General features: G+C 41.0%; 5 protein-coding genes across 8 annotated transcripts; 3 read left to right on the top strand and 2 right to left on the bottom strand.

Annotated features, from left to right (window-relative positions):
- Positions 1-1,439: 1,439 nt before the first annotated feature.
- Positions 1,440-3,004, top strand: LOC119765468 (uncharacterized protein DDB_G0286447). The gene is made up of 3 exons (XM_038249348.1): positions 1,440-1,753; positions 2,139-2,425; positions 2,490-3,004. The coding sequence occupies exons 1-3, from the start codon at positions 1,610-1,612 to the stop codon at positions 2,713-2,715; spliced, it is 657 nt and encodes a 218-aa protein (XP_038105276.1). The 5' UTR covers positions 1,440-1,609; the 3' UTR covers positions 2,716-3,004.
- A 5,013-nt stretch (positions 3,005-8,017) lies between these two features.
- On the top strand, positions 8,018-9,477 carry LOC6034786 (tRNA (guanine-N(7)-)-methyltransferase non-catalytic subunit wuho). The gene is made up of 2 exons (XM_001845007.2): positions 8,018-8,645; positions 8,701-9,477. The coding sequence occupies exons 1-2, from the start codon at positions 8,029-8,031 to the stop codon at positions 9,338-9,340; spliced, it is 1,257 nt and encodes a 418-aa protein (XP_001845059.2). The 5' UTR covers positions 8,018-8,028; the 3' UTR covers positions 9,341-9,477.
- LOC6034787 (26S proteasome regulatory subunit 10B) lies at positions 9,380-10,963 on the bottom strand. Its single transcript, XM_001845008.2, has 3 exons — positions 10,758-10,963; positions 9,799-10,639; positions 9,380-9,736 (listed from the first exon to the last, which is right to left on the bottom strand). Exons 1-3 carry the CDS (start codon positions 10,852-10,854, stop codon positions 9,493-9,495), a joined length of 1,182 nt encoding a protein of 393 aa, XP_001845060.1. The 5' UTR covers positions 10,855-10,963; the 3' UTR covers positions 9,380-9,492.
- Positions 10,964-12,469: 1,506 nt separating this feature from the next.
- On the top strand, positions 12,470-14,004 carry LOC6034788. Its single transcript, XM_001845009.2, has 3 exons — positions 12,470-12,762; positions 13,277-13,417; positions 13,550-14,004. The coding sequence occupies exons 1-3, from the start codon at positions 12,617-12,619 to the stop codon at positions 13,938-13,940; spliced, it is 678 nt and encodes a 225-aa protein (XP_001845061.2). The 5' UTR covers positions 12,470-12,616; the 3' UTR covers positions 13,941-14,004.
- Positions 13,938-26,103, bottom strand: LOC6034789 (beta-galactosidase). Of its 4 annotated transcripts, XM_038248649.1 has the most exons (9): positions 25,965-26,103; positions 25,809-25,909; positions 22,753-22,845; positions 15,944-16,101; positions 15,674-15,888; positions 15,447-15,611; positions 15,281-15,385; positions 14,599-15,224; positions 13,938-14,538 (listed from the first exon to the last, which is right to left on the bottom strand). In XM_038248649.1, the coding sequence occupies exons 3-9, from the start codon at positions 22,840-22,842 to the stop codon at positions 13,990-13,992; spliced, it is 1,908 nt and encodes a 635-aa protein (XP_038104577.1). In that variant the 5' UTR covers positions 22,843-22,845; positions 25,809-25,909; positions 25,965-26,103; the 3' UTR covers positions 13,938-13,989. The 4 variants fall into 4 exon arrangements, with proteins under 4 accessions (XP_038104577.1, XP_001845062.2, XP_038104578.1 ...); XM_001845010.2 differs by lacking the exons at positions 25,809-25,909; positions 25,965-26,103 and adding an exon at positions 25,467-25,589; XM_038248650.1 differs by lacking the exons at positions 25,809-25,909; positions 25,965-26,103 and adding an exon at positions 25,474-25,589.
- Positions 26,104-26,305: the final 202 nt, after the last annotated feature.

Genomic DNA, 26,305 nt, shown 5'->3' with positions numbered 1-26,305 from the left:
TTCTCCCGGTGGATAAAAATCCCGGTTTTTTCCCGAGGTGGCCACCCTGGCATAGAGTTATCTACGTGCGCATGTATTGCGTGTACGTACACGAAAAAGATTGAGGTTAAATTTTGTCCGGCCAGCAAAATCAAATGGTGCGCTAGTGTTTGTACGCGAAACGTCATAAAGCTCTATTATACAGAGTGTTGAAAATGCGTAAATATAATTCAAAAGTGCTCTATATTTGTTATACGTGTTGATACTTCAAATTTCAACTGTCAGTCAGATGTCAAATTCAGACCGTCATAACAAAATAAATTGCTTAAAAATCTTTCAGTAAAAAAAACAGCAAAAAATAATTCAACGTTTGATTAAAATAGGAGATTAAATCACCCCTAAGGTGTCAACGTGGTTTATGGATGGTCCCAGTACAGTCTTCTCAAACTAAAAGAGATTTGTCCGCAAAATGAAGAGTACAAATTTAAATCGTACGGAATAGTATGGAAACATACTATCCGTGGTAGAGAAGTGTTCAAAGCAAGGGTCCTGATTGCCCCAAAAGACTCAGTCACTCGCGAGCACAAATCTAACGCGACGGAAAACTGATCTAACTGTTTCCTACCGTTTGTCACTTCCTCACCAATCGCTACTGAACATTCTCTCTTTGCTCTCCTCTCTCTCTCCAATCGGGTAGTACAGCGAATCAGCGAATGGTTCAAAGCTGACTGAAAAAAGTTTGCGATCGGCTTTGCTTTGATCATTTAAGAAATTGCTTATTTATAAATATCAATAATATTCTGCAACAACATCAAAGACACATTTGGTAGCCATTTCTACCATGCCAAATTATAATTGACAGCCAACTGTTGTAGTGCAGGTCAAGTGAGCGCCTTGCCTAGTATTTGTTTAGGTTTACTCCTCTCTGAACATATTCGTGTATGACTCGGGTTGACAGACGGAGTAGGAAAAGCAATTATCGAATATTTGTTTCACTGAATGAAGTGATTGAGCAAGCCGCTGGCAGCCAGTCTATGCAGCCAGCATTTCATGTTTCGCTATATGTAAGGTATGCACTTCGGGAGAAACCGGTCAAGAAAAAATTCAAATGGGCAGCAGCGGTAGAGAAAGTAAGCCAGAGAGGGTGAAGAAAAGCCCCAAGAAAACGTTCCGTCTCTTTTGTTCTGCCGTTCGTAAAGCTGTTTCTTGATCCCCATTCTTTTGATTAGCATACCAGCCCATAGCCGGTAAAGATTCATTCGGTGATGAGTGAGTGATTTCTGATCTTTGAACTGAAAATCAGGAAACTTGGTTCAAAGTTCCCTTAATTGACAATCGGTACTGAACAAGGGTAAAATAAATAAAAATCGAATAAAATAGCATTATACAGAGTGTTGAAAATGCGTAAATATAATTCAAAAGTGCTCTATATTTGTTATACGTGTTGATACTTCAAATGTCAACTGTCAGTCAGATGTCAAATTCAGACCGTCATAACAAAATAAATTGCTTAAAAATCTTTCAGTAAAAAAAACAGCAAAAAATAATTCAACGTTTGATTAAAATAGGAGATTTCACCTGTGCCGAACAAAACACCACCAAAACTTGCCGGAACCTTCGTTCAGCGAGCATGGGCAGTCTAGAGGAAGCTTGCATTACCGGATTTTTGTGCCGGTTGTGCTCCCAAATTCATCGATCGGTCATTTTTATCTACGGTGCGGAAGGAAAAGAACATAAATTAGAACAGAAAATCAACAACTATTTGCCAGTAAAGGTGAGTTAATTCACGTTTTATACGAAGCGACGATTGGTGAGTGGAATAAAGAAAAATATGTGAAAGGAACTCAATAGAATGATTGTTTTTATTACGTCGAAAATTTATCAACGCATACATTAGAACAATTCGTCCATCTTGGCCACCAAACAACTAAACAAAATTGTCTAATAAATTGAACAAATGATTTATTTTTCCTAAAAAACAATGGCATTACTTTTCCGTGATAAATGAGTGAAGCTGATTTCACTTGGTTCAAAGCAAAGGAGTCTCTTTCAGTGGTTCTGAATAGTTAATTATCCAGCACCAGATGATCGCAAATAAACTGTTCATGTGACCACTGCAATGTGTACAAGACTGACGCTTCATACTGCTTTTTTTTCAGATTGCACCCACCGACCCCTTGCCAAAAACGGTCTGCGAAGGATGTATGAAGAAAGTGATTCAGCACCACGGAATGATTAAGAAAATCGCCGAAACTCAGAAGAAATTTAAAAAGATGCGAGAAGAGGAGATGCTGCTACGCCAACAGCTGAACCGACACAACGCAGAGCAAGCTGCCCAGCAGCAACAGCAACTACAACAACAACAGAACCAGAGCGGTACCGTTCCTACCACCGGAGGAAGCAGCGGAAGCAGTGGAACCAACAGCGCAAGCTCAACCGGTCCAAGGTGAAGAGTTTGTTACAACTTTTAGAATTTATCTATATATTTCCTGCACCCCCGCACATTCCAGATCGTCAACCGTAGCGCCCACATCAACTGCCGCGGCGGCGGCACCAGCCGGTAGCACAAGCCGGCCTTCGTCTACCATCAGTCCAAACCTGAACCGTCGAATAACGAGGTACGCGCTGCGGATTCATCGCCAGTTGAACAACGACGTAAACAATTACGAAAACATGTCGTCGTCGTCGGATTCGAACAACTCCGAAGACGACAGCGAAAGCGACGATGGAAACTGAAAAAAAAACTGAGCATCGGAGTGAGAAATTGGCACATGACAACAATGATTTTCTTCTTAAATTTTTAGTTTAATACGGACTGAATCATTTCTTACGACAAACAAATAAAAGCAAACATTTTGTGAAGTCTCTGACTGGCACTCCACTAAATCGAACTTTCTTATTTGTTTGAACTCGAATTCAGCCCAATAACAAGCAATCGGTTATTGCTTTTAACTGTGTACTTTAGGCTGAACTAATGTGGAATAATTATGTATAAGTATTATAATTATACTATTTCGTAAATAAATTAAGTCTTATCAGTAATTCACAATTTTCCTGACACATTATAACACATTTATTTATGTTCCAGATGCAAAGCCGACAAAAATGGCACAAGCAGGTTGATTCACACATTCAATCCATTTTAAATCATCATCTCTACGGTGAGCTTCACGCAGAATCCGATGGAAAATCACAGAGTTATGCTACGTAACAAATGAGAAACATTACCTACTTAATCCACCGCTAGGTGGTAGAGTGTGTTTCTTCAATTTATAAAGACTTTTTATTCGGACTTCTTTTTCGTCGTATTCATGGCCAGTCCAAACCGTCTTTCTTGCATCATCAAGTCGATGTAATCCCACTGACCCTTGTCACCGTCCCTAGTTTTCTCGCTATTTATGTCGTCGGCATAAGCAAGTATCTGAACCGATCTATTGCATATCATTACTCACTCTTTGCAAACCCGATTTAAACAAAAACGCGCATCTGGATGAGCCATTCACCTTGATGAGAGGTGAAGGGATCCGCTATAACCCCCGCCACTCGCACGTTCTCGTGCATAATCTGTCATTCCAAAATATATTTTGTATTTGTTTCTTTCCCCTGTTCAATTTGTTCTACCATGTACTAACTAGTTAGTTGTTACCAGCTTCGGTTAATTACTGCACTGATAACTTTGCCAAAACAACCCAATGTATGAAATAATAAAATGAGAAAAAAAAAGAATAAAAAAATATTTTTTTTTACAAATTATATAGAAAAGCTACAATACATTCTTAATTTTTGTGTACACTTTGTTTGATTTTACTGCAACTTAAATCTTATTTTTGAAGACACCAACACATCCACACATCTACAATAGGCTTGAAAACCAAGACCATGCATGGAACCTTGCTTTTTGGGGCTAGTTTTCATTCAGAAATGGGTTATTTCAGCGGGTCGCCGGGACTCCGGCACACCGGTCACTTAACTTTTGTAATTAACGATATTTGTATTTTAATATAATGTGCAATAAACGTTTATTTTCGTATGTGCGATTGTTTCAAAGCGGTGCGTTTTGACGTAGACTTACGTCTTTGTCGAAGGTACTGGGGTGCCATTCCAAAAAACCCGGGCCGAAGGTCCTGGAATATTGCGTCATCCGTCAATCGCTTATATCTTCCTTCCCTCAAATCGAATCGGCACGATTTTGGTTCCATTCGATTCGAAAATTATTCAGCAATTTGCTATTAAATTTTCAATGTTGGCAAAATAGTTTTACTATTGTAACAACTCGATGTTTTTAAATGTTTTCAAAATGCAGAGATTTTGCAAGCAAAATGAGCGCTTCCCACTCACGGACGGGAAAGTCAAGTACATATTTTGAGGGGAAAATCACACAAGCAGCGCGACCGGTACCGGTCGCGAAAAAGAAGGGGAAGTAGCGGGCCGAAAACATATATAAGAAACTGCGCCAGATTTCAGACCATCATTCACGTCTCAGACGTCGGACCGGCAGCAGCAGCAGGAAAGCTCAGCCCAGAACAGCAGCAGCAGGAGAGAGAGGGACCAGAACTGCAAAAGAAGCGCGCATCGTCGTCACCGTCAGCCAGTTGCCTCTCGATGGCCGGACCGTTTGGATCTTTCGTGGTATGGAATGGGGATTTCCCAACTCTTCGGAGTTGCCTCACTCCCCGTCCCTCGACCCACTCGGGGCTGCCTTCTCGCCGAACAGTTGCCTCTCGTGGATCAAGCCGTGGTTGTGAAACAACCAGGAAGGGGGTGAAGACTTCCCAACTCTTCGCAGTTGCCTCACTACCCGTCTCTTGTCCCACCCGTGATGAGTCTGTGAAATGCCTTTCAGGAACTAGTGTTGGTCTTCGGGGGTGACGGATTGCACAGCTTTCTGAACTCTCTCCACCACATTATGGTACCAAACTTTCATTCGGTTCGCGAAAAAATCGTTTTTCGTTCTTCTCTCCTCCATTCGATGTTTCCATTGTTTAAATACGGCTTTCTAGTCAAAGATTTACCAACACATTCAAAGTATGGTTACATGGCAGTTGCGGTCCGATTGAGTTGACTGGAGTGTGTAAGTTCTGTTTTGTCGGGGGGTCCATCTCCCATTTACGATCTTATTCCGTTAATGTATTTCAAGTATCTAGCTAATTCTTCAAAATTAAGATATGGAAAACTCTATGTCCACATCTCAAAACTTTACGTAGTCTACGCCATTCCGGTTATGTCTGTGACATAACTACTTTGACTTTTATTGGACATTGACGGTGGCAAACTGGAAGCGTTCCTGTAGCAGTAGGACGCTACGATCCCCCCTCCCCTCCCCCCATTAGCGAAGCAGCACAAGTCCGTCGGCCAGGAATTTGGCTGTGTTGATGTTGCGGAGGAACTGGTCCGAATCGAAGGTCCGTAGCCCAACCGTCCATATAATCTCGAGATATCGTGGCACCCGTAAATCAACTCGATTTTTAGAGAAAAACGCTCAGAAAGTTTGACAGTTCGATAGGCAAAATTTCAAACTTAAAACCTTCAGGAGTGATTAAAAATCACTTTTTGAGTGTATTTAATAAATTTTCTGTAATATGGCATTTCGCATACCTATGTAACTCCTTAAGGCTAGTATGCAGATCGGAAGGAAAGGGGTCAAGAAACAGCTTTACGAACAGCAGAACAAAGGAGAGCGAGCGATTTCTTGGGGCTTTTCTTCACCCTCTCTGACTTGCTTACGCTGCCGCTGCTGTCCATTTGAAATTTTTCTTGACCGGTTTCTTCCGAAACCTCACATTAACCGTTGTGTGCACCCTACCAAACATCATATTTTCTGAGTTCAATATCCCACTTTTCATACGTTTAGTTCAACCCATATAACCATTTTTATGATTGTAATTAGGTTTTACGCCGACTAGATTTAGAGGTTAGAAACGAGTGCACTGTTTACATGGACTTAGCACAGTTCGATGCGGTCGTTGATTTTGTTCGGGGAAATTCGCCAACAATCGACGAAGACCATGTAAACAGTGCACACGAGCTGTCAAATGACGTCACGGTGTAAATCCTAATAGGGGAACTTCTCGTATGTTTGGAAGGTTAAGCACTCGCTCCTAACTCCATCTAATTTGCAAATTTTTACTATTTAAACAACTAATTTTGCAAAACTTTTGATAGAAACTTGCTTGCTCACTTATCATTGAGCTATGTATCACTCGATTTCAGTTGAAAACGCTTTTAATTAGCTTTAATTGAGTGTCAAAGTTCTGACCTGCCAACATTAGAGGCACGCTGGAATTAGATGCTGTTCCCCTACCTGAACTTAAAAAATCGTATGAAAAGTGTGATATTAAACTCAGAAAATCATGATTTTTGGTAAGGGTGTGTAATAAAATAAGAGAATACACTCAAACCCCGATGGTTTGACATCAATTGTTGTCAAACGAACGGGGTAACTTTTTAGTTTGACACCCCTTTTACACGGAGCTCACATACACTACCAAACGTTTTTTTTTTTGTAGTATGCGTGACAATAAAAGAAAATCGACATCAGAGATACCCTCTGACTCGATTCCTAATGCAAAAATAAGTATTGCTAATAACTCATCAGGATCAACTCGGATCGTCTTGCACCCTTCTACAAAGTTGTAGGTAATAAAATTTCCTACAAGAATCTCACACTTGGATAATTTTGGGCGAGACCTGCGCCACCTGCTGCAAAAATCCTGAAGCGATGTTTTTTCCATACATTTTTGCGATTTTCCCCACCGCGACCGATTTGGCTCAAAATTGGCACAGTTACTTGTTTTTGCCTAAAGAATCGATACAGGGGGTATAGCTTGCGATTTTCCGAAATTTTCAATTTTTCTTGTCACTCTAGTGAGCACCGTGTAAAAAGTGACAGTTCGTAACTTTTTAGTTTGACTTTGATCTGGGCGGTGTGAAAAGTAGGTACATAACTGTACTACACTCAAAAATAAAGTTACCGGTTGAAAGGGTTAAAAGTATCCTTTTAAACGGTAGTCGAGGTTTACCCTTTGCAAAAGGGTACATTTTATCCTTTTAAAAGGGTTAAAACTATCCGTTTGATTCACTTCATTGGCGTTACCCATTCAAAAGGGTAACTTTCTTTACAACAGGTACCACTAGCGCCGCCCTAGTTTCTAAATTCGGTACTTAAATCTGTTTGACGTTTTGAATCGTGCTCGTGCGTGGTGCGTGTTTTTTTTAAGTTTTTTTTAGTTTACCGGTGTTGTTCCAGATTTTGGCCAATTTTGTCCATCTACCACCATTCCGTCGTAGAAGACTGTGACATCCGCACACAGTGGGCATCGAAAATCGCTTGCAATCAAGTTTGTTTTGGTCGGTTTTGTTTTTGTCATTTTGGTTACAGGCGTTCTTTTTGCAGAAATATGCCGGTTTCCCGGATGGCTGAATGTGCAACATCCGGCCGGATAGCACACAAGGTGCGTCATCTAACCATTATGATTGACCACATGTCCCAGCCGGCGGAAAATGTCAGCGTGAAGGTGCGCCGGTTGGATGGACCTGTTCGAAATTCTCTTCGAATTGGATGAAGTCCTAGTCGACGTTCATCCCGCGGCGAGTCGATTACGTCGTGATCGCGAGTGCATGGTTTAAACCGAACAGCGCAATACTCAAAGCATGTGATTTACTAAGGATTACTTTTTATTTTGAACTGTAAATATTAATTTAAAACAATAAAAAAAACTTTTTCCTGATAAAATCTAATGTTTAAAGAAATTATGAAAAATTACAATAGATGGCAGCACTGTTTCAACAAAACAAAATTGACTCATAGATGTCGCTAGTGAGCGCGCCGCTCCATGACCAGTATCCTTTTAAAGGGTACTGGGCCAGTACCCTTTTGAAGGGTTTCGCCCTCGTACCCTTTCAAAAGGGTGACGACGGGTAAACTTGAAAAAAGGATAGAAAGTACCCTTTTAAGGGTTATTCTGATTTTGAGTGTACGACTATTTTAATTCGTTTACTTGAACTTTAAATTATTGTGTGATTTTGCTTCAGTGTGTAATCATTAAGGTTATGTTTCTATTTTCACAACAATCAAAAGTCCAAGACCCCTTCCGCGGCAGCATGTCATCGTTCATCAAGCGGTTCCGTAAGTCAACACTGGTTGCGTTCAACCGGACAGTCCACTTCCTTCAGGATGACTACAGTGTATGGTCGTACGAAATCGATGCGGACAAGGAGTCGGTCCCCTTCGAAAAGGGCCGTCCGCGTAAGTACTTTGACGCCGACAGCGACAGTGACGAGGAGCAGCAAAACGGCGACGAACCGGGAACCGGGAAGAACAACGGAGGCGGTGACACAGGGAAAAAGGACCAGGATGACCAGACCAACGCGATCGTGGCGCTGGATGTGAATGAGGATCGTTCGCTGGTGGCGGTGGCCACCGGAGATAAATCGCTGTACCTGTTTGAGGTGGACCAGGATGGACGAACGCTGAAGGTGCTTTCTCGGAGGTTGCTGTCCCGAGCTTCCAGCTGTGTCAAGTTTGCCGCCGGTGGTCGGTTTGCGATCGTGTGTGATAAGGGTGGAGACTGCTACAAATACGACTGCGAAGAGTACAGGAAACCGGGACGATGGCTGCTTGGTCACATGAGTCAGGTGCTGGATGTCCTGATTGACACAGAAGAGAAGTAATATTTGCCTTGCTTGTTAAATGGACTTAGTTTGACTTTTATTTTTCAACAGACTCATCATAACCAGCGACCGGGATGAGAAAATCCGGGTTACGTGCCATCCGGATTGCCACAACATCGAAACCTTTTGTCTAGGTCACACCGAATTTGTGTCCCATTTGGAGTTTCTCGGACCGGAATTGCTGTTGTCCTTGTCGGGAGATAAAACGTTACGCTGGTGGAACTACACAAGTGGAAAGGAGCTTGCTCGGAAAGAGCTGGAGCTGCCCGGTAACAAATTGGCCCTCCAGAAGCTAGCCGCAGATGGAACGGGACTTTTGGCAGTTCTATGCTACAAACCAACGGCGGTCAACGTTTTCAAACTGAGCGGAACGACCGGCTGTGAATTTGTTCAAGCGTTAAACTTAAAGTCCGGACAAGTCTTTTCAACAATCGCCTTTGACGAAAGTGGTAATTTGTTGGGATTCGTCATCGAAGAAAGCACCGGAGCTCCTTGGCTGGCAAAGTACGAATTTGATCGCGAAAACTTTAAATTGGCAAAGGAAGCCGCGTTCATCAAGAGTTTCGACGACTCCAAGCTGCCGTACGTCGATTCCGTGTCGTTTTTGTTCAAGAAAAAGTTCGACAACATCAAAGACTACCAGGAGCGGAAGCGGAAACGGATCGAGGAGAACAACAAGCAACTGGGATAATGACGTTTCTCTATCATTCTATCGTGTGTCGAAAAGCGCTTTGACGGTACATCCGACAAGGATTATTGTTATTAATTATTAATGCGTAAGATGTATTGGGAAATAAACAGAATATACTTGCGCGCGTGCGATGCATACACGAACTCTCCTGCTTAGACCGGCTTGTAGTCCAGCTTGCTCTCCAGTCTCTTGTTGTCTGCTACCTTCCGGACGGCTTTCATAAAGTCTTCCTGGATGACGTACTCGCGTTCGGCCCGAATCGCAAACAATCCCGCCTCGGTGCACACATTTCGCAGATCGGCGCCGTTAAAGTTGTCCGAAAGTTTCACCACGGCTTCGTAGTCGATGTCTCCGTGTTTGGCGATCGGACCGGCATGAATTTTCAAAATTTCCAGTCTAAAAAATATTATTTGTTTTAAAAATGATTTCCTTACCACATCATCTACCATCCAACTCACCTGGCCTGCTCGTTGGGTAGCGGGATTTCAATCTTCCTGTCCAGACGACCCGGACGTAGAAGGGCAGGATCCAACGTATCCGGTCGGTTCGTGGCCATAATCATCTTGACCTGTCCCAGCGAATCGAAACCGTCCATCTGGTTGAGCAGCTCCATCAGCGTGCGTTGAATTTCACGATCGGCCGAAGTGCCCTCGGAGAATCGCCGCCCACCGATGGCGTCAATCTCGTCCATGAAAATGATACACGGCTGGTGGTCCCGGGCGTAGTTGAACATTTCACGGATTAACCGAGCCGACTCTCCAATATATTTATCCACGATGGCCGACGAAACCACCTTTAGAAAGTTTGCGTCCAGCTGAGAAGCGACCGCACGGGCCAGCAAAGTTTTACCCGTTCCCGGTGGTCCGTACAGCAAACATCCCTTCGGTGGCGTAATTCCAACACGAAGGAACAGCTCCGGATTGAGCAGCGGTAATTCAATGACTTCTCGAAGCTCTCGAATCTGTTCCGACAAACCTCCAATCGCGGAATAGGTGACCTCTCCGGGGTCTTCGTGGGACATGTTGTACACTAGAGGATCGACCTCCCTCGGCAGGTATCGCATAATGGTTAACGTTGTCATGTCCAGCGCTACCCGAGTTCCCGACTTTAGCTTGGTCTTGTCCAGCTGGCGACGACATCCGACAACATAGCGCGGACCGTTCGTTGCCTTAACGATGAACTTGTCCTCAGTCAGCTGCTTCAGCACCTCGCCTACAATCTGACCAACGCTCTGGAGCGCCTTCAGGTCATTCTCAGACTTGTCGAACTGCTTGGTCAGTTCCTTCAGGGATTCTCGCACTGAAAAATAAAAACAAAATATTTACAACAAAGACGATGACAAGTCGATTTTGATTGCCAGCCATAACCTCCATCTTGGATGGTCAAACGTCGCAAGCAAAAATCGCCCTAAACTTACACTCTTTCAGTCGGGATTCCACTTCCTTGTGCTCCAGCAGCTTCTTCCGGTAGTCCTGGAGGGCTTTCTCTCGGGCTGGCTCGACGGCGGCAGACATTTTTCCTGGGTTTTTACGAATAAAACTAGAACCGATCTTTTGCACTGATGATTCCGCAGTCTAATTTTTGTGAAGTTTGGCTTGCGATGACTTGTGTACACGCTCGCGTAAGGTTACCCAACATATGGAATAAATTCAGTAGTAAACTATACTGTACAATGGAACGACTCACTTGTTTGATTTTGGGCCATTACACAAATATTTAAATACAAAATAACTTTATTTTAATCCATTCGACCATAAAGTCACAGACAACTATGGTCCCTTTGAACGAGCCGTCAAGAAGGGCCACGAAATTATTTTTTCAAACTTGATTTCAAAATCCATTTTAAATCCTCTGATGTCATACAAATGGTACGTTCGTTTGAAGAGTCGGTGCGGCGCTGAGTGCCGCACTCGTCTGTATCAGTTTTGGTTCAATTGAACGTCATTTGTCAGTGTGCGTGGAACTCGCATGATACTGAAAAAAATATCGAGTGCGGCACTAGAGTTTCAATTCCAAGACGGCGGTGAAAGAGAAACACGAGTTTCTTCAAAGAAACACTTTGACAGCTCTGAGTGCGGCACTAAGTGTTTAACTAGCCATCAAACGAACGTACCAAAAGGATCATTGTACTCAGAAAAAAATAGCTGTATCTTTGTGTTCAATAATAAATATTACTAATTTAGGCTTTATTTAAGACACATGATACGAATATATTACGAATTTAGGCTTATGGTACGTTCGTTTGATGGCTAGTTCCACACTGAGTGCCGCACTCAGAGCTGTAAAAGTGTTTCTTTGAAGAAACCCGTGCTAGTTCCGCACGAGTTTCGCCGCCATCTTCGAACTGAAACTCTAGAGAGTTATCTAAGCCCGATCTCACGCACACTAGCACGCCATTTGTTTTGCTGGCCGGTACAAAATTTAACCTCAATCTTCTTCGTGTACACCCTTACCAAAAATCATGATTTTTTGAGTTCCAAATCCCACTTTTCATACGATTTTTTGAGTTCAGGTACTACAACCATAAAAATGGTTATAAGGGTTGAACTGAAAAATTCGTATGAAAAGTGGGATTTGGAACTCAAAAAATCATGATTTTTGGTAAGGGTGTATGTACACGCAATACATGCGCCCGTATATAACTCTAGTGCTGCACTCGATATTTTTTCAGTTTCATGCGAGTTCCACGCACACTCACAAATGACGTTCGATTGAACCAAAACTGGCACCGACGAGTGAGGCACTCAGTGCCGCACCGGCTCTTCAAACGAACGTACCATTAATTTAAGACCCAATTTCATGCTTCCACACAACTTCGACATGACTGCGCAAATTTGTGTTGTACTGTGATAAGTAAATATTCTTGCACTCTACACTGTAACTGAAAATCGCACTTTGCTGAGTTCGTTTTCGCACTTTTTCATACGATTTTTTCAGTTCAACTACGATTACACTTTTTTGTGTTATCGCAGTCGAACTGAAAAAATCGTATGAAAAAGTGCGAAAACGAACTCAGCAAAGTGCGATTTTCAGTTACAGTGTATTTCATGCTGTTTTGTTCAGCGAGTAGCAAGAGGGTAACATTTTTAACAGATGTCAGGCGAACAAAATATTCGTGTTCTGAAAACATCGAAAGATTGTTTGCCAACAAAACAAATTTTGTTTTTATTCGAAATAAAACCGCGACGGTTGTGAGAGCAAAATTTAATTCTAAAAGGTGATTCTACGAAAGATTGAAACATTTTAAACAATTATTCGATTGAGTCAACAGCAAAAATGAACGAAGCGTACAGTGTTCTGGACGACAAGAAAGAACCCGGTGACGAGGACGAATTCATTGGGGCAGCGGATTTCTTCGACCCAATCGCTGCCCTTTTGTCCAGCATTGGCGGCGAAGCGGAAAATCTGACCGAAGAGCTCAGGTAAGTTTGATCAGATCTTAAAATATAGCCGATTCAGGGAAAAATGCCCGCACTCTGCTAAGAAATCAAGGGTTGACTTGAGACATTTTTCTCTGAAATGGCAGTATTGTCTGTATCCAGCTTTTTAAGCGAAGATGGCGTTCGAATGGCGAACATCCGAAATGTCAAAATCGCACAATTGTACCAACATTAGAAAACAAATGAGGCTGTCATGCCATGGCATTGACATTTCGGACGTTCACCATTCAAACACCATCTTCGCTTAAACCTGGATAAATATGTTATACACTCAACCCCCGGTGGTTGGTCACTTTTTCGTTTGACAAAATCAAACTAAAAAGTGACGAACTGTCACTTTTTACACGGCGCTCACGCACACTATCGAAACTAACGTTTGGTGGTGTGTGTGAACTCCGTGTAAAAGAGGTGTCAAACTAAAAAGTGACCCCGTTCGTTTGAGAACAGTTGGTGTCAACTATCAAGGTTTGAGTGTAAACGTATTTTCTAATTTTAGGAAATATGGCATCAAATACGAACATCTGTCCGCGCTGTGCGACGAGGATCTCAGTCTTCTGGGAATGAAAAACAAAAAGGTTCGGGAAGAAGTCCTTGTCGAGATCTCGAGCCTTCCGAATCAAATGGAGAATTACGATGGGTAAGTTGCTATAGCCGATTCAGAGAAAAATGTCTACACTCTGCTAAGAAATCAAGGGTTGACTTGAGACATTTTTCTCTGAAATGGTTGAATTCTTTCTCGAATTTTGATTTTGGAATAACACTGGTGTAGGGAGTTGAAAACTCTCAATACCGGGGAATACGTCGGTGACGTGCTGGTCAACATTTCAAGCCAGCTGGACAACCTTAAGGCGCTGCTGGTTCTGACCAAGGTCAAAATACAGACCCATCATGTGAACAATGTCCAGATAGACGACACCAAGTATGCCTCGGAGGTCTTGGTGAATGTGTGCGAGAAACTGACACGCGGCACCATCGAACTGCAACACTCGGTGGAGATGTTGCTCCAAGGACGATCTCCGCAGAACGAAACAAAGGCCATTCAACGGGTGTCTGCTGCTCCCAGCAAGTGTCCCATGAAATTTCTTTTGATAGGAAGCGTTCTATTGAGCAGCGCTTATCTAGGGTTTAAGTACTTCAGAGTGAAACCGTTTGTGATGTAAGACTGAAAACTGTTTAATGTTCCAAATAAATATTAAAATAATCGTGCCTCTAAGGCCCATCCAAGTTCGGAGTGTCAGTAAATCCGATGACGGCCTCCCCGCGAACATCTTTCTGGTATTCGATTACAACTAGCTCGTTCTTTCCTTGCATCAGGATATGTCTTGGCACGTACAAAGTCACTTGCGGTCCAGCCAGCGGCCAGTATCTTCCCAAGTTGAACCCGTTGATGATGGCCAAACCCTTGCCCCACCCGGATGGATCGAGATAAGTGTCGTGGATTCCTTCATTTGTAATTGTAAAGTGGCCTCGGAAAATTCTCACCGAAGCCTGCCTGGCCTGTTCTGAGTCATATCCACTGAACTGGTTTAAATAGTTGCTAAGAAGTGAATAATCGTCCAACGGAAATCCGGTCATGGTCCAGTTGAGCAACTCGTTGCCATCTAGCGTTACGGGACCCAAGATTCCCTTGAAATCGTTCGCTATTCCATAATTGATGCGACCTTGATTCTCCACTAAAAGTTGAAGCTGTTTGCCCTGACCCAAACTTATTGGTAGCGTGTCGATTGCATTCTCCCTCGACAGGACTCCAATGAATTGCTGTAAGGTTAGAAAAAACTCTCAGAAAATAAGGCCAAGAAGCAGAGGATGTTTACTTACATTGTCAACGTGTACGTAGGCGCGATCCCGAAGATTCGTAACTTTAAGTGCTTGAGGATCGCGGTGTAAATGTTGTGGAATGTCCGCTTCATAAAGCACAAATCCTGAATGTTGATTCAACGCCTCAAAGCTCAGCGTACGATCGTTGGTGAAAATATATTTCGCCAGTGCTTGGCGGGCTTCGTTGGACGTTAGGAACCCGTATTGGGTCAGTGTCACCGGTGGTAACTTCATTTTCGGGAGTTTTTGTGGCACGGGAACTCCAGGATCTGGCATATACTCCAGAATAACGTCGCGAAGGGCAAAATACTTTGGTGTTGGGTCGCCAGCCTCGTCCAACGGCGCATCGTAATCGTACGAAGTTATGTCCGTGTTGAACTTGCCCGGGCCTCCATCATTGGCTCCGGCAGTGAATGCGAAATTAGTTCCCCCGAAAAACATGTAAAAGTTTACGTTCGCTCCTTGGTTCAGCATCAGACGAAGCGTGTCTACGACGGGGCCCGTTGCGGTACGAGCCATCGGTTCCATCCAGTGCGTCAGCCAACCCGGGTAAAACTCTGCGTTGACCAGCGGACCTTTGGGCTGTACTTTGCGCAATTTCTGCCAGTAGCGCTCGGGACTTCCAGCTGAAAGTATTTAACATGATTGCGTCAAATGTTTAGAAAATAATCTTAGAACATACTCGACCCAAAGTCCAAAGTTGCAAGAATGCCAGGAATTCTACCGCAGTTCAACTGTTCCGGACCATCGTTCGTGAAAAGAACAGCATCTTTTTGTATGTAGGATTCTGAGAACGTTGAAAACGTATTTATTTTTAAAAATATTTGACACTCATACTATGCAATCACCTGTCATATTCTTGAGGAACTTCAAGTACGTTTTATCACACGCCGAGAACGATCCGTACTCATTCTCAATGGACACCATTATAACTGGACCTCCTCGTCCGTACAAGTACTTTTGAATTCGAGGCATCAGCACGCTGTACCACTTCTGGACTTCTCTCATATAATCTGCCCGGAAGTTATCAAATTATTTAATAGAGCGTTGCATTCAAATTAATCATGTTTAATACCTGAGTCTTGTGTTCGCAGCTTGATATTCGGGAACTTAGTCAAAAGCCAATACGGAAATCCGCCCATGTCACGCTCCGCGCAGATGTACGGTCCCGGGCGCAGTATCACGTAAAGGTTTTCCTCTTCCGCAATCCGGATAAACTGCTCGAGATCTGCAATTTCGTTCCATCTATAGTCTCCCTCGGTTGGTTCGTGTGTACTCCACTCGATGTAGCTGGAAAAATCTTCCGTTGTGAATATTGTCCAAACATTATCCCGAAACCCCTCACGTCATGACGGCGTTCAATCCGGCGGCCCTCATTGCGCGGAGAATGTGGCGCCACGAGCCGGGCAGGGCGCGGAAGTAGTGAAACGATCCCGAGATGAACCGAAAAGGCTCTCCGTCCAGCAGGAATGTGTCCCGCTCGTAGTCGATGCTGAAGGATCGCTGCGGGAGCGAAGAGTGGAGAGTTGTTATTTTTTTTTTAAATTAAATTAAGAAACTTTGTCAAAACTTGAAACTTTTTTTTATTGATTGAAATATATAGTTATTCAAAGTAAATTTTTTTCAACCCGCACAAGGACACTTTTACAAAAATGATTTTTTTGGCATTTTGGCCAAGCATGCGTTTATTTTCAACATCACTGGCGTGTAGGCCAGATCCTTGCGCAAGTTTAGGTATACCATATTTGTATAAAATTGAAGTTTTGAGCACTCTGAAGCTGGGTAGGCAGCGAAAAATGTATGTTATTAAATGTTATTAAAGGTTTCGTTTAGAACAGATACAAAACAACAAAATTTGTAGATTGATTTATAAATTCTAAGTTTTTAAGGGTACACAGCAACAAAGGAAGTTTTGTCTTACTGTCTTACTATTCCAAAATTGTCGATCTTACGGACCCAATCCTGCAACAATACGATTGTAAAAATAGTCAAACTTTGTTGTAAATAATTCTGTGTACAAAACTTTAGGGGATGAATCCAAAATTATATCGATAGTTCTCGTATAGTTTTTAAAACACAAAAATGTGTGTTTTAAAAGTCACCCACTGCTAAAAATGTAGTAATCCAGCTGCGTGTGAAAGGCCTGGGTGTAAAATAAATTTTGCATTATTTTATGAAATTTTATGTAATACAAGCCTTACCCGACAAACTTCGTTCTGCCTTTTTTCGTTTGTTGACGTTTTTAATTTTTTTGCTTATTCAGCCTCCTGTGATCAAAATTTGACTTTACGTAACTTTTCCCATACAATCTGCAGAATTTCTGAAATCGGTTCCAGAGTGGCCAAAGTTGTAACTTTTTGGCGTATGAACCTTCCGTGGACTTATACGAACCCAATGCAACAAAAAGCACCTCGATCCGACGTTCCGTGTTGAATTGATTCGCGTTCGAACAAAACCGTCGAAATTTTTTATATATATAGAAATAGATTACACCCTGAAATATGTAGTCCATCAGTATGGGAAACCTACTTGACCGAAATGTCAAGCTCATATATGCGTTTATCCTTTCCATTCTTCATCGGTCTGATGGCCGAGCGGGCTAAGGCGCCAGTCCTCACTAAAGGCCGGTATGCTATTCAAAAGAAAGGGGTCAAGAAACAGCTTTACGAACGGCAGAACAAAAGAGATTTTTTTTTTTTTTTTTTTCTTTATTTACGGTTTTTGCTTTTGATAGAGAATACAATTAACAAATATTGGTTTTTGCTTTTGATAGAGAATACAATTAACAAATATTGTATATACTAAATAAACTACCAGTTAAAAAAAGTTAATACAATTTTGAAAAGTATTTTTAAAAGCTGTCCTATTATTCCATCTAAGAACTCTTAACCTTTGTTGAAAGCAAAAAAAGGGATGGATTTTCATAGTGTCTCATCTGATAATGGATTGCTTCTGCTACTACAAAAAGTGCTGCCTTACTTTTGTAATCCTTTTCTAAAATTTTCGTTGAGAAAATTTTTGTCGGTTGTAATTGAAAATTCAATTTGTTTTTAACTACCTCTTCTACCCAATTCCAGATTATGTCTGATTTTTCACAATCCTTAATCCTATGAAAATTTGTATCTCTCTTTCCACATATTTCACATAGTGCGTTTTCGATGTTTTGCACACAACAATTAAACATTTTATCTCTATTCGCTACAACATCATTAAAAACAAAATAAAGAGTTTCTTTTGCTTCACTTGAAATAAAATTATTTTTAAAGTTTGCCCAAATAGTTTCCCAGTCTAAATGAGGAAATTTTTGCTCTATTTTCAAAATAATTGTCTTCTCTTGCAAGAGGCACATGTAAATAAGCTTGCTTGTGTTTAATAAATCAAATTTTTTCAATTCTTTTGCTTTTTGTAGCCACTCCGTAGTATTACGGCTAAGTTTCAGATTATCATTATTCATCATAAAATGATCATCTTGTTGGGGAGAATTTTTATGACCGTAAAGAACTAGTTTGATAAATAGAGACTTAATTTTCATTTCTGGATCCATTAATCCAACGCCTCCTTTTCAATCGGAAGATACAGCTGTTCACGGGCAATTTTAAAAAACTGAGATTTCCAAAGAAATTTAAATGTACAAATTCTTATTTCTGCTAAATGCTTGTTTGATGGGGGCAAAATTTGACCAATATACCAAAGTTTTGAATATATAAAGGTATTCAGCAACCAAATTTTTTGAAAGATATCCAAGAATCGTTTCCCGTTGATGATCAGTAAACTTTTAATAGACTGTATTATTTTGTTATAGTTAAGATTAATCATTTCATTCCAATTAGTAGTTATAATCATTCCTAATATCTTTAGATTTTGTTTTTCTGGGATCAACTGAGGGCCAATCTTGCAACCATTGACCCTTAAAAAGGAAGACTTGTTTTTATTCAATACGATTCCAGAAATTTTCCCATAATCAAGCAAAATTTTCATTAATGCATCAAACTCCTCATCACTTCTTATAACTATCAAAACATCGTCTGCGAAAGCGAGAACTTTTATAAATTTATTTGATATAAAGAGACCGGTTAACATCTTATAAATTTGTCTTATCAAAGGTTCTAAGTATAAAATGAATAAAATCATCGATAAAGGGCACCCTTGTCTAACAGAGCATTCAATTTTTACTGAATTCGTCGTAAATCCATTAAACATAATTTTAGATGTTGATTTTTCGTAAATGTTTTTGATAAGATTAACAAAGAGATCTGGAAAATTAAACTTTTCAAGAATTTTCCAAAGTAAATGATGATCTACCGAATCAAACGCCTTAGCCATATCAATGCTGAGTAAAGCAAGCTTGAATTTTTTAGACTTGTTAGCTTTGACTAGAATATTTCTTATGTTATCTAAATTGTAAATACATGATGGCCTATCTACAATCACTTAGCTTAGAAAATTTCACTTAGCTTAGGAATTTGAATCAATGGAAATGAAGCCGAGCTTCTACAATGGAAAAGTAATCAAATTAGAAACTGACGTATGGTTTGAAAAATTTCAAAATCTACGGTAAGTTGACGTTTCAATATCAAAGGTAAACAAACAACTGCATAGCAACGTATATCAGCCCAGCAAAATTTCTAAGTTGATTGTGGATGACGGCCGTAAGTTGCGTACTTTCCTTAGTAACTACTTTACTTAGATGTTCTAAGCTAAGTGATTGTAGATAGGCCATGAGCCATTATTAATGCACGCAGTTTGACCTTCCTCAACAATTCCTCCTAGGAAAGCCTGAATCCTCATAGCTAAGATTTTTGTCAAAATCTTGTGGTCGCAGTTAAGTAAACTGATCGGCCTGCTATTGTTCAGGTCTTGACTGTCCCCAGTTTTTGGAATAAGAGTGACAAGACCTTCTGAAAATTCAGAAGGAGGTCTAACTCCTCCGATCAGGAAATCATTAAATAATTTTAGTAAATCATCTTTTAACAAATCGAAATGTTTCTTGTAAAATTCATAAGTTAGCCCATCAGGACCAGGACTTTTCTTTTAGCAGAGTTATTAATAACAGTAAAAGTTCGTCGTCAGTAATAGGTTCACAAAGTTTAATTTTTTGTTCGTTAGACAGCGCTTTCGTTACATTTTCGAGTAAGGTTGCATCGTTAGGATCAAGGTTTTTCTTTTAAACGTATTTGAATAATGGTCAAAAATAATGTTTCGAATTTCCTTACTGACGAAGTCACCTCCCACTTTCTTTTTCAATTCGATAAGGGAATTCCTTTGACGTTTTTGCTGCGAAATCAGCTGAAAAAGGCTTAGCCTTTCTCCTTCAACCAAGTTACTACCTGTAAGCTTCGATTCATAGTGCTGCAGCTTTTCCGTTTCTATTTCAAGAAGTTTAGATTTTACAAATTGTAGTTCGTCATTATTTGTTTCCCTATTATCTTGACTTTGGGATAATTCAGCAAGGGCTTGATATAAGAAAGATTTCCGTCTGTTTAATTCTTGATTAAAATTTATACTTTTGGATTTGTAGAAGTTTTTTGTTTTTGATTTTAAGTAGCAACACCACCAAAATGGAAAATTTTCAGTATAACTCCTAACTTTTTTGAGATTTTCGTAAAAGAAACAGTATTCGTTCTCTATTTCATCGTTATTGAGGAAGCTACTATTAATTTTCCACATTCCTTTCCCATTGGTCTGTCCCAGATCGTTTCGGTCAACGTTAATTTTGTACATTTTAGCACAGTGATCGGAAAAAGCTAAATCAACGGTTTGGAAAGAATGAATTTTGGCAACTAACTCAGAGTTTATATAAAATCTGTCCAATCTTGATGCAGAATTTCCTCTTAAAAAGGAGTAACTTTTTGCGCTCCCCTTTAGAACGTATTCAAGATCTTTTAAACCCATATTAGTAATTAATGAATTTAATTCTGGTGAAAAAGTGTTTGCCTTTCCCTTGCTGTCTGAAGAATCAAGCCAGCAATTGAAATCGCCCCCAATCACTACATTTGGGGCGCTGGTTTTGTTCAGATGAAGAATGATTTTTTCCGAAAAAGCTCCTCTCTCTCTTGCGCTGAGAACCCGAGTGACCGTACACGTTAATGTAGTTGGTACCATTGATGACAACGGACACGATTCGACCCTCTAAATCGCAAACCACGTTATTAAATTTTAAGTTTTTTCTGACGAGTATTGCAACGCCGTGTGTGCTCCCCAGATTCGTGATGGCAACATGTGTCGGAATAAAGCTAAAATTTAGGAAGGCTACTTCTTGAAGAAGGACGATGTCTAAATCATTCTGTACAACAAACTCCTTAAGTAAACCAAGTTTCGCTTTAACCTGGATGGAGTTAATGTTAATCGTTGCTACTTTTTGTGTGTAATTAATCGTTGTGTTAGTGTTAGTGTTAGAGTGTTAGTTTACTTCTTCAATCGTGACCTTGATCTTGAACGTTTCGGTTCTCGATCGGAATTAGAGAGCTCCTTGAGCGGGTCACGGGGCTCTTTCGGCGTCCGTGGTTGGCCAGGCTGTTTGGTCAAGGAGCGACCTTTCCTGCCCGACTTGCCAGACACTTCTTCAGACTTGGGTCGGGCTGGATTGGCTGGATTCAGCGAAACCGGATCGAACGGTGGGCTGGTAGGGCTGATATCCCGATCGAAATCGACGGGATTGAGCCTGTTGTCTTCGGCGCCTCCCTGAGGCAGGAAATCATGTTTTCCATGACTGCTTCATCGCGTTCCGCTGCGTCATCGTGTTCCGCTGCGTCATCGCGTTCCGCTGCGTTGTCGCCGCTGCCGGCGTCATCTTCGTCCATGGAGTCGTCCGTCTCTTGCACGCTGCCGTCTTTGACAGCACTTGCGTACGACTGCGAACCAGTGCCACCGCTGGGAGCCAGCCTTCCCTGAACGGAGCTTTTGTTTGGGCAGTCTGCCTTGACGTGCCCTTCCTGTTTGCACACAAAGCACTTATTTTTAAGCCCTTCGTAGAACACTCTGGCTTTGCAGTGTCAACAAACATGGCGGCAGGAATATCGGACTTAACCTCAATGTGCGCGCCTCGGATTCCGGGTATACGTTGAACCCAAAGTCGGCCGGAAATTTTCCCGGACAACTTGCCGTACTGTACCGTACTTTTGCAGCGCCTTAACGATTTCCGTATCCGTGACCTCGGGCGGCAGATTAAACAGGCGCACATATCTGAGCACCCCGCCGGCAACAGTGACCGCTACTTTCGTCTTTCTTCCGTCTGGATAGGTGAACTCCACATGGTCGCCGACCTCGTGTAACACGTGGTCCAGGAAATGGTCGTCCTTGAACTTGACGAACAACACGCTTGCTTCTGGATCTCGGTAGATCGAATGGACCTCGTTTTCTCTGAGCTTCAGCTGGGTCTTGAAGAAGCTGACCGCGTCTCTGGCCGTTGGCATCGGTGCATTAGCTCCGAAATCAAACTGTAGCGTACACTTTTTTCCGGTAGCGTTCATTTTTTTACTAGGGTGAACTTCCTACCACTGTAAAGCTTTTGTGGATTGGCCTATTGTGCAGGACAATAGCCGGCGCGAACAAAAACGCGTTCTGAAGAACTGATTGTTTGGACGTCTGTTCGATTCCACGTTCCAAAGCGAACTGAGATGAAACGTTTTATTGGGGCTTTTCTTCACCCTCTCTGGCTTGCTCTCAGTACCGCTGCTGCCCATTTGAAATTTTTCTTGACCAGTTTCTTCCGAAGTGCATACCTTACATAATGGTGCTTTGTTTGAATCCCGTCGGTTGCAACTTTTTTTGTGTTTACGAAAATTGTACATGCAGTGTGTGATGTGTATGCTTTTGCATGCGATACGAAAATTGTACATGCAGCGTGTGATGTGTATGCTTTTGCATGCGATTTTACTATCGGGTTTTATGCTGTGTAGTTGACGCTGTCCTTGATACTACTCAGTGGACAAAAAACATACAGAGCAACCAACATTACAATTTCACCATAGCTGCAACAATTAAATTGTTTTAATTCAACTGCGAGACGAATTTAGGTTACAGTTTGATTAGGTTCATTGACCAACCAAAAATATTCCAAATATTTTGCAAAACCAATGCTAAACCGGGGCAGCGAATGACCTCCAGTTGAAGGTGCTCATGATTCAGTTTTGTTATAGAGCAGAATATACTCACTGTTGGTACCGAAACGACATCTTTTTGTTCAGCTATTACCACCGAACTGAACACTGCCGCTAGCAGTATCAAACGGCAAATCTGCAACATGATCTGTTTGAAAAAGAAAGATGGCGACGATTAAAAATAAATTTGCTGTGATGAATAATTTGTACAAGAAAAAATATCATGTCCTATCCTCAAAAGTCATCTTGGCTTTTCCGCAATAAAAACAGAAGAAAGTGATGAGGCTTTGTATCATGCTGTTTTCCTTGGGTTTATTGGTGAGTTGGTCCAGTTTCCCAAAAGTTCCTCTAAAGTGCCATGCAATGGAGTGATAATTTGGTGAGGCAATTCTAATTGCATGCTTTTTTTTGGACTTTTTTCGCGGGTCATGTTTCCTCGTTCGATATTGATAACTTCCTCTAACCACATGTTTTTTGCGTTTTATTTAGTCCTAGGTTTATACCTACCTCCCAGTCCAAAATCTCCCTACAAACATCTATACCACTAAGGTTGGGCTTCCTAAAATGTTAATGTGAAATTTCCTTGGAAATCTGGTATAAAAAAAAACTGTTACACACGAGGTTACACATCTCTTTGCTTCGGATGCTGGCATATCGAAAAAATCATTCAATTGGGTACTAAAGCCCTATGCCAATTTTTATGTACAACGGTAAAAAACACGATTAAAAACCATTTCTGATCACTTTTTTCATTTTAATGCAATTTTTTTTTGACAAGACAACATTTTTTTCGATGGATCAACTATGGTCCCCTTGGAACGACCTTTTCTGTCAAGAAGGACCGCGAGGTTAATTTTTCAAAATTGATTTAAAAAACCATTTTAAGCTCTTTATGGTCGTACAAAGGGTCATTGTACTCAGAAAAATAAGCTTTATCGCTGTGAACAATAATATCAGCAATCTAAGCTTCATTTTAGGACCCAATTCATGAAAATAAAAAAAACCAAGTGTTAGGCAAACTGTTCATCTAAAAATTCAATTAGTAGCCTTTCTTTGAAATGCGAAGTGATAAAACAAACAAAAAAATGGCGCTGAGTTCGGGTAGATGTCCTTATTTTCAACCTACCGATTATAAAAGTGAATGTCTCGGATTAGTTTTCAAAAAGCCGTAAGTGCCATTGGTAAACAAAGTCCTGCATCGGTATTCGACCTACTTACGAAAAACTAATATCAAAAATGCTCGAAATTGTTCATCTACACGTCCTTCAAGTGCTCCATACTTGAAATAAATTAAATTTTGTTTCATTTTCGAGAAAAACGAAAATTAGTGTCAGAGGTCACAGTGGCTCTTACGGCTTTTTGAAAACTCAACCGAGATGTCTTCTTTTTTTTGTTCAAAGCCGCTTATGTCAAATATACAGTTCAATAATGGCCATTATGTTAATCAAATATTTTTTCAGAGCATGCCCATTACACAGCTAAAAAAGTAGTAATCCAGCTGCGTGTAAAAGGCCTGGGTGTAAAATAAATATTGCATTACTTTATGCAATTTTATGTGATTTTACACCCTGAAATATGTAGCCCATCAGTATGGGAAACCTACTTGACCGAAATGTCAAGCTCATATATGCGTTTATCCTTTCAGTTTTTCATCTGTCTGATGGCCGAGTGGGCTAAGGCGCCAGTCCTTACTGTTGGTGCTGGGTTTGAATCCCGTCGGTTGCAACTTTTTTTTGTGTTTGCAAAAATTGTACATGCAGTGTGTAATAATAAGTGTTTATTTTGACAAAGGTGATGTGCATGCTTTTGCATGCGATTTTACCATCGGATTCTTTGCTGTGTAGGATGTAACAAAAATGACTTTTTTGCGGGCATTCAAGGGTTTGTTCCGGTGGGCATACTAAGCCCAAATCCAAAATATGAGCTTGATTGGACGTAACAGGAGCTGGCGCTCCGCCCTTCAATTTTAAATGGGATTGAACCCCTAATAAAAATATTTTTTTCAAACATGTCAGTTTTTGAGGCATTTTGGTTACTGAAGCGTTTATTTTCAACATCATTGGCGTGTAGGCCAGATCCTTGCGCATCTTTTGGTATACCTAACATTGAGATTTGGAGCACCCTGGAGCTCGGTACAGACCTTCAAAGTTTGGCATTTTTTCGAAAAATCGGCCCCGGCAAAATCAAACGGCGTCGCTAGGCGCGACGCATATCTTTTTTGCTGGGACCAATTTTTTGAAATAAACGCAACAGTGGCCAAAAAGCCTCAAAAAGTGACATTCTTGAAAAAAAAAAATTCACGGGTTAAATCCCATTTAAAATTGAAAGGCGGAGCCCCAGCTCCTGTTACGTCCGATCAAGCTCATATTTTGGATTTAGGCTTAGTATGCCCACCGGAACAAACCCTTGAATGCCCGCCAAAAAGTCATTTTTGTTACACTCTAATGCCCATTCAATTTCATTTGGAATTGACATGAAATGTTAAAAATTAATTTTTAATTGTTGATATTCATTTTTGCAATTAGTTTATTATCGAGCGTATGTAGCGTGTAAATTATATATTGGATTGCTGTAAATTGAGGCGCACTTGAAATTGCACAAAAACCTGAAAGTTGAACACTTTCGGAACATGCTGATTAATTTGGATGGATTATCGATGGAATTGAATACAGGTCCTTTTTAAATGATGATAAATGTTTAATGAGAAAGATGGACATATTCACTTATTCCCTATACTTTTAAATTCAATATCATCGAATCTAATTTTACTCCTCACTAAATCACGCTTCTTAATCTGTTCGCTGATATTTCGGGATCAACATTAAACACTTTGGCTCAGCCTGGACAAAAATCCGTTTATGTGTACACGCTTCAAATGCTATTTTTAAACTAAAGTATGTGATGGATGCTCCAAAGCTAATTTCACTTGTTCCTTTGCTTGGAGACAGGAGTACGGTTCTATACACACATTTTCTATTCAAACACTATATTCGCGTTGTTCGATCCATCAATCAAACGATGATCAATTGATCATTTTGTTTTAACGCCTTAACTGCAAATACAATGCCAACGGAAAATCAGTAGTTCTAAGTTCTCTAGCCTAAGCATTACCCGGCAAATTCAACTTTTGTTCAACTTCACTGGTCCGCAGCCAAAACTCGTCTGTAATAGGAATAGCTACAAACAATATGTTGTGCAAACGCCCGAGGCAGCTGAAAGAAGAGGTTTCTTGGGAATGGTGCTTATATAGACAATGCATGTTAATACTGGGAGCGATAAACGAAACAGCTGGAGATCAATGGCCAGAATGAGGCGTGGTGGATTTACGGTTCTCGTCTTATCTGAAGTGCCCCCATAGCCTGATGGAAGTGCCTAATGGTCGCTTCTTGACGGGAACCTGTTTTATTCCCTGGACTCATTGGAGTATAAATCTCCATGATTTTGAGAGCTCGAAAGTGTTTGCAAACCGGTTCCCGGTCGAGTGCAGAACTAAAATTATTATTCTACTATCGATCATCAATCAAAGCTGCCCGGGACTGTTGTCGTTTCTGGAGACTTGCACATTTTAACACTCAAACGATCGACCCCAAAATGCTCTAGAGTGATTT

Source organism: Culex quinquefasciatus, chromosome 1 (genome assembly GCF_015732765.1).
Source record: "Culex quinquefasciatus strain JHB chromosome 1, VPISU_Cqui_1.0_pri_paternal, whole genome shotgun sequence".
In the NCBI taxonomy this organism is placed as follows: Eukaryota; Metazoa; Arthropoda; class Insecta; order Diptera; family Culicidae; genus Culex; species Culex quinquefasciatus.
This window is presented reverse-complemented; position numbering and strand designations above follow the sequence as displayed.

Bases quoted from the DNA above. Each gene is read 5' to 3' on its own strand.
- LOC6034787 (XM_001845008.2), bottom strand. From the start codon at position 10,854: ATGTCTGCCGCCGTCGAGCCAGCCCGAGAGAAAGCCCTCCAGGACTAC. The intron at 10,640-10,757 runs GTAAGTTTAGGG...TTTATTTTTCAG, and splicing joins GGAATCCCGACTGAAAGAGT to TGCGAGAATCCCTGAAGGAA. The intron at 9,737-9,798 runs GTGAGTTGGATG...AATATTTTTTAG, and splicing joins CTACCCAACGAGCAGGCCAG to ACTGGAAATTTTGAAAATTC.
- LOC119765468 (XM_038249348.1), top strand. From the start codon at position 1,610: ATGGGCAGTCTAGAGGAAGCTTGCATTACCGGATTTTTGTGCCGGTTG. The intron at 1,754-2,138 runs GTGAGTTAATTC...CTTTTTTTTCAG, and splicing joins ACAACTATTTGCCAGTAAAG to ATTGCACCCACCGACCCCTT. The intron at 2,426-2,489 runs GTGAAGAGTTTG...CGCACATTCCAG, and splicing joins GCAAGCTCAACCGGTCCAAG to ATCGTCAACCGTAGCGCCCA.
- LOC6034788 (XM_001845009.2), top strand. From the start codon at position 12,617: ATGAACGAAGCGTACAGTGTTCTGGACGACAAGAAAGAACCCGGTGAC. The intron at 12,763-13,276 runs GTAAGTTTGATC...TTCTAATTTTAG, and splicing joins AATCTGACCGAAGAGCTCAG to GAAATATGGCATCAAATACG. The intron at 13,418-13,549 runs GTAAGTTGCTAT...ACACTGGTGTAG, and splicing joins CAAATGGAGAATTACGATGG to GGAGTTGAAAACTCTCAATA.
- LOC6034789 (XM_038248647.1), bottom strand. The intron at 16,102-22,752 runs GTGAGTATATTC...TCGCTCCCGCAG, and splicing joins ATGTCGTTTCGGTACCAACA to CGATCCTTCAGCATCGACTA. The intron at 15,386-15,446 runs GTGATTGCATAG...CAACGTTCTCAG, and splicing joins GTTCCTCAAGAATATGACAG to AATCCTACATACAAAAAGAT.
- LOC6034786 (XM_001845007.2), top strand. From the start codon at position 8,029: ATGTTTCTATTTTCACAACAATCAAAAGTCCAAGACCCCTTCCGCGGC. The intron at 8,646-8,700 runs GTAATATTTGCC...ATTTTTCAACAG, and splicing joins CTGATTGACACAGAAGAGAA to ACTCATCATAACCAGCGACC.